The following is a 6,526-nucleotide window of genomic DNA, read 5'->3' as shown; positions in this document are numbered from 1 at the left end:
TTAAAAAATGTCTAGATACATTCAAATTTAGACAGACTATTGATATCTAAAAATAGATAGAGGTACTAGTATAAGTTTTGGATTTAAAAATAAAGAAATCACTAGAGCTCTAGGATTCAAATACGGAAGTTGGGGTACGCCGTGACCACCGTGCGACCGATGCAATGCCCGTAAAGAATCAGAACCCGTAGTTTGCGCCGCCTTTACGAGCCGGTGGCAGATGACAGCTAGCAACAGGTGCACAGGATCGTTGTGAGCCATCCGATGGGCCCAAGTTCGCGCCGCCTTTACAAACAGACGGACAGGATCACACCTCGTCAGCCCATCCATTGCTCCTCTCCAAAACCACCACGGCAATCACTGCACCACCCAAGCCGCGCAGTCCCAGAGACGAGAGAGAGAGAGAGTGCCGTGACATGGCCCCCACCGCCGCCCTCCTCCTCGTCTCCGCCGCCGCCATCCTCCTCCTCGCCCCCGCCGCCTCTGCCGCGACGTCCGAGGTGCCGCCGGCGACGCCGTGCGCGGCGGCCATCGTGTCCTTCTCGCCGTGCCTGGCGCACGTCGCGCTGGTGGAGCCGCCCGCCCTGCCCGCGCCCGCGCCCACCGCCGCCTGCTGCGCGGCGTTCCTGCGGGCCGTCTCCGCCGGGGACGGCGAGGGCGGGGGAGGCGAGGGGTGCTTCTGCTACCTGCTCCGCGACCCGCTCCTCCTCGGCTTCCCCGTCGACCTCGCGCGCCTCGGCGCGCTCCTCCCTACCTGCGCCTCCGCGAACGCCTCCCCCGCCACCACCGTCGAGGCCGAAACCCTCTTCGCCGACAAGTGCCGAGGTGCCAAACTTCTCCTTCGTCCCCCGCTCCTCCCTCTGTATGTCCTTGCAGTACGTATGCTTCGACCGAATGTCGGGCACACCCTATGTTGTGGCGTTCCCGTTGATCACCGCTCAAATAGAAGTTACTTTCTAATCTGCGTATTATTGTGTTCTCGGTCCTTGCACAACCACATTGGTGCTGGTAGATCAGTAGATGCGGGATATTATTACTTCTGCATTTCTGAACTGGATTTTTTTTTTGTTGAGGAGAAGATGTAGAGAGGCCCAGAATTGTCTCATGTTCCCGAAGAACTGTGTTCTTTATGCATTTCTGCTACTACAATTAGTCACGACTGCTGAGCACTTAAGCAGCCTGTTGGATTGCTTGTTAGATATACTATGGATTCCACGCAGTTTTAGCGATATTTACTGTCAGTTAAAGGCGGCTGTGACTCGGTGGTTTCTCTTTCTAGAGTTCACAAACGTAATTTATAAAATTGAAGCAACAAATGTCTTAGTAGTATTCTCTAATTCGATTTGCCAACTGAAACAGAGCTCAAGTCACTGCCTGAGATGCATTTTGCACCTCCATCGCCACCTCCAACTCCACCACCACCTTCCGCACCAAAACTTTCTCCAGGTAAACCAATTCTCTGCATGTCTAATGTTTCCACGGATCAGTGTTCAGTTATGCTATTCTGAAGAATAAAAACAATGGGCATTTTGGCAGACATGTCAAGCTTGAATGTGTTTTTGTCTTGGAAGTGTTCTACCCATTTCGTGTTCCATGCCGCAGCTCTGCAAGTTCAAACTTCACTATAGACTGCACCACATACTCTCTACTTATACTGGATGTCTCTGTTGTAACTGTGCCTACTAATTTCATCATCGAATCTCCTGCTGACATTGTCTACTTTGCCTGCACTGCTCGGTTATGTTCTAGGTGCTCATTGTAGCCTGAGTAGTCCATTTTGGTCGTTTGAACACTGGAATGTCTTTCTTGAATCGCTGGGCATACTTCATGTACACTAGTTAATCTGCTGTGATTGCCTCTGCAGCTACCGTTGAAGAACCAGCGTCACCGCCCCCGGAGATGGAGGAGCATTCGACATCGACGCCCGTCACGCCAGCTGATCGTTCGGGATCGGATGCCTTGTGTGCCTGCCGGGTTTTCCTTGTGGCGTTGGTCTTCGCAGCAGCAGTCTTGATCACGCTGCAGTTCTGATAGATGTTGGCCATCGCTTTGTTTGGAAAGATTTCGAAACATGCCTGTGCCTGCTGCGTCATTCTTGCTCGGATCCTTTTGTTGCATACGCTGAGGCTGCCACATGATACATGGCACGATATATACCTGAAAACCCTTCCTGACCGGTGCAGTTTTTTCCGCGTACATTTTTCATGATCTGACAGTGCAAGTAACTGTTTTCCGGTGTCAATACATGCACAGCGATCTGTATACATTCAGATTTATAGAATGCAGTTTAGTTCCTCTGCTGATTGTCTCTGAATCTGCATACATTTTTCTTGTGCTTGTTCAAAGACAGAGAACTCACTGAAATTATATTTTACTTATACAGAACTGTGCAGTTCGCACGGAGAAATTCAGAGTTACGCCCTTGAAATTAAGCAAAACAGGAGTAGATACTGGCATTGAAATTAAGCAAAAACAGATAAATAGCATGATCAGCGGAATACAGCATTACATGGCAATGGCAACGGACCAAAGGTATGTGATCAGCTTAGTCTGCCCGCAGGATAACTTCTACGGGCGGCACGTAAGCAGTGACAGTACCCCTGCTGCCAAGACGAAGGAGGCGAGGAGCTGAGAGGACATGCTCCGGTGGGCGCTGGACGGGTAGTACTGCGGGTACAACTGCCCCGGCGTCTCGTACGTGTTGCTCCACGGGTACCCGTACTGCCCAGCCGGCGGTGTAAGGTAGTACCCGGCCTCCGCCGGCGGAGTGTAGTAGTACACCGGCGTCGGCTCAGGCTTCGTCGTCGGCGGGTAGTACACTGGCTTCGGCTCAGGCTCCGTCGGCGGCGGGTAGTACTTCGGCGTCGGAATCGGCTCAGGCTCAGGCTCCGGCTCGGGCTCGGGCTTAGGCTCCGGTTTTGGCTCCGGCTCTGACGGCGGCGGGTGGCGCGCCGGCACCGCCGGCGGGAGCGGGTGCGGATCCACGTCGCAGACGCACATGAGGCACTTGCACTTGTCCTCGGTTACTTCGGCCATTGCAGGGGACACCACCACCATCACCAGGGACACGAGGATTATTGCCTGCAGAGGCAACATTTGGCTTGATTGTCTCATGCTCTTGTGTCAAAGATCAGCAAACACATCTCACTAACCAGAGCGAGCCGAGATGCCGTATATGTATGTGAACTGGACAACCCGAGTCTTAAGTTGGTGCATATCCTAAGTAGGTCTTGGTATGCTGGTGCAACTACTGCTAATTTCTCAAGTGTATGCGTGCGTTGCACGCTCTGTTTCAGCAAGCCACGGAACTAAACCAAATATTAGCGCTCAGTTTAATCTGTTTGGTTGCGCTTACATCACGATTTGTCTCACAACCAGTCACTGGGTAAGAAGTCACGTGGAACTCGCGAAGTAGTGAAGTACATACATCATTCTGCTATTACCATCGTCCAGCTATGATACGCTTTTTGTCTGTTGCAAGTTGCAACATACCTCTTGATCAAAATATTAATCCAATAATAATTTCTCGAACAAATTGGTAACTTAAAGATGTAAATTTGTAATGGTGTTCGAGAGACTCGTAGATTCGTAGTTGGGATCAGATCACAATGAAAAGTATCATACACTAGTATCATTCATATGATATTAGTTTATGATGCCACCTCTAATGCATATTATCGTAAGGTAGTATTACAGTTTCATCATATTTAATGTTTGTAGAATCTCAATTCAAATTTGTAGATATGATTTATTTGCCATCAAGTTTTTTTTTACATGCTATGATATCAGTTTCACACCTCTACTAATTAATTGTTGTGTCACATCAAATTTTTTGCCAACATGGCATGCATGATAATGCCTATGATACTCCGATTGTGGCTAGTCTTAGGATGGTGTAGGTAAGACTAGACAACAAATAGCCAAGACAACCCTAGAAGTCCAGTTTCTCTAAAAACGACGCTTCCAAGAAGAGTTGTGCATAAGCGAAGTTGTCACCCGATCATAGATCTTACGTTTTCACCTTGGAGAAAGTCCTCCTCACAAAACAGCGTTCAACAAGGCCATTGCCAGACACAACCAATCAAGGCCAGACATTGGATTTTCACCCTGAAAAGTAAGACTTTGAACTTCTTCTGTGGTGTTGCCCCCTCTTATGATACCGCTGCCCCAAGTCACGAATCATCAAGTCAATTCCTCATCCTCACAAAGTCTCAAATCAGCATTGCTAGTCCTCGGATCTTGGCTTTCATGACATTTTCCGCCAGCTGACTTCACAATGGAACGAGAAAGCCTTCCCCATGATGGTAACAGCCAACATAGTTTTGCAGCGCTCACTCTGAAACCAAACGGTCAGAGAAAAACATGGGTGCACACGACCGAATCCCACCTGATTCAGCAATCTCCATGCATGAATCGCCTAGTGAAGTTCGCTGGTGAAGCCATCTAGAATACGACACTCCAGCCAGATCGTGGAGACATGCATCCGGCAAATCATCATCTTGACGCGAGTTGTAACCCTAGGAACACCACCTTTACTCCGCCAGTAGCGAATTATATAATCGTATGGTTAAGTTGTCCATGGAACGAATAACGGATACGAACACATATATTGTTCTTTTTGCAGGTAGTATATTGTTTTCTTTTGAATCTAATAATCTTTCCTCTTCTGTTTTCCTTTCAGGATGTCTATTTTGATGACGAATCAGTTGAGGTGGTATTAGCTTCTCTGCGTCTGGGAGATAAACTGGATGGGTAATTTGCGATCTTCAATCGTGCTCCAGCACCCTTGATCCCCCTCCCCTCTATGAGTAACTGATTGATAATACTTTGTTTGTTCATAAGCAGCTCCATCTCTAGAAATTCAAATTGGTTCATGTTTGATAGTGACCGTTTAGAGGCCTATGTTCCTTCGTCATCACCCAATTACGAGGAAGCTTCCCCGAACACTGAGGAAAGTGATGATGGTCAAGTCATTGGCACTAAGGATCAAATGGAAGCCTTCTCCATTGGAAATGACCCTACCGAGGAGGCAGAAGATGCCGCAGAATGTATTAAACACACAAATCTTAACACTGAGGATGAGCAACTTGAAAGTGCGGAAGGGATCGAGCGGCATCCGGATGCTTCAAATGGTGATACTGAAGTTAGCACAGATGAAGCTGCCTCTGCAGTAGCTGAATCTTCAGCCCCAACTACCGAGATGCAGGCACATGGAACAACAGATAAACCTGTTAGCTCATCTGATTCGGACAATCCTGTAGCTGAAGCTTCACCAGATACTGATGCTAATGGGAATGATTTGACCGACTCGGCAGTATCTCCCGAGCAAGCTATCCCTAACGAAGAAGTTAAGTTACCAATGAAGACTAATGCAGCCGTTGATACTGAAACGGAAATTGATGCAGTCGTTGATGAGAAACCGGAAACTGATGCAGCCGTGGATGTTGGAGCGAAAACTGATGGATCTACCAAGCAAGGAAGTTCCTGCCGTGGATGTTGAAGCGAAAACTGGCGCAGTAGAAGCAAATGAGTGCAGTGGCAGCATATCCCATGGACTGAAATAGTGGCATAGCTGATGAGCAATTGTAGTCAGACCCATCAGAATTTAAGCAATCATCTTTGCTTCAAGTGCTTCTCATCCACAGGCAACTCCGAAGCATGGTTGTCACTATCAGGAACAGATCGTAGTATCTTATGATACTAAGATTTTATCAGGCTGAAATGATACATATCGCACCGTGTATCCATATCAGGTGGTATTAATTGTTGTCAGAATGTGATGTCATGCCTTGAATCGGTAGTATCCTGATACTTATACAACAGATGATACCACACATCGGTTAAAACTAATCAAAGAATTAGTTAACCTGCTGCATCAGCAAGCCTTATAAGCATGTAATTGTTTCACTGGTTTTCTTTTATGGACTAAACATAGTATTTTCCGCATCTGCATTCCCCATATAATGTTGGGCTCCACTCTCTTACGAGAATAATATGACATGGCACTATATTTTTCAGAAATATATGCAAGGTAAGTATTTTATTGAACATAAAAAATGTTTAAATTTTTTTGAGTGTTCACCGGGAGAGGCACAAAGGCCTCCACCAGCATAATTTCATTTACGTCGAAGGACAGGGGTGAAATCCCCAGGTTTTACATCAGCATGGTACATAAGGTTGAGGGAGACAGCGCCCAACGCAAAGGGGGCGAGCTCAAGGGAAGCAGGATGATGCTAGAGCCGAACATGAAGGAGGTAAGTGAGCCAAAGGTCTACATCAGGACGCTGGTCCATGGGCAGACGACCCCGCCTGAGCACAGCGTCGTCTCTGCAGTTCTTGTGCACCAAGGAGAGTGAGGGGGCGAGCCCATTGAAAACAACCCCGTTGCGGTGTTTCCAGAGGTGCCAGAGGCACATGAGCCGCAGCGTCGTCGCAGAGCCTACCGGTGCCGAGTCCGGGAGGGGGCAGGTCGACGACTCCGCCACCGTGTGAGTAGCGTCAACGCTGGCGCCCAGCATGGTCCAGA

General features: G+C 48.3%; 1 protein-coding gene across 1 annotated transcript; it reads left to right on the top strand.

The window, feature by feature from the left end:
• The first annotated feature begins 416 nt into the window (after positions 1 to 416).
• On the top strand, positions 417 to 2,187 carry LOC124659743 (non-specific lipid transfer protein GPI-anchored 25-like). The gene is made up of 3 exons (XM_047197560.1): positions 417 to 825; positions 1,360 to 1,446; positions 1,865 to 2,187. Exons 1-3 carry the CDS (start codon positions 417 to 419, stop codon positions 2,029 to 2,031), a joined length of 663 nt encoding a protein of 220 aa, XP_047053516.1. The 3' UTR covers positions 2,032 to 2,187.
• The last annotated feature ends 4,339 nt before the right edge of the window (positions 2,188 to 6,526 follow it).

Source organism: Lolium rigidum, chromosome 6 (assembly GCF_022539505.1).
Source record: "Lolium rigidum isolate FL_2022 chromosome 6, APGP_CSIRO_Lrig_0.1, whole genome shotgun sequence".
NCBI lineage: Eukaryota > Viridiplantae > Streptophyta > Magnoliopsida > Poales > Poaceae > Lolium > Lolium rigidum.
Note: the sequence above shows the minus strand (reverse complement) of the source record. Positions and strands in the feature narration are given on the sequence as shown.

Bases quoted from the DNA above. Each gene is read 5' to 3' on its own strand.
- LOC124659743 (XM_047197560.1), top strand. From the start codon at position 417: ATGGCCCCCACCGCCGCCCTCCTCCTCGTCTCCGCCGCCGCCATCCTC. The intron at 826-1,359 runs GTGCCAAACTTC...CAACTGAAACAG, and splicing joins CTTCGCCGACAAGTGCCGAG to AGCTCAAGTCACTGCCTGAG. The intron at 1,447-1,864 runs GTAAACCAATTC...TTGCCTCTGCAG, and splicing joins CGCACCAAAACTTTCTCCAG to CTACCGTTGAAGAACCAGCG.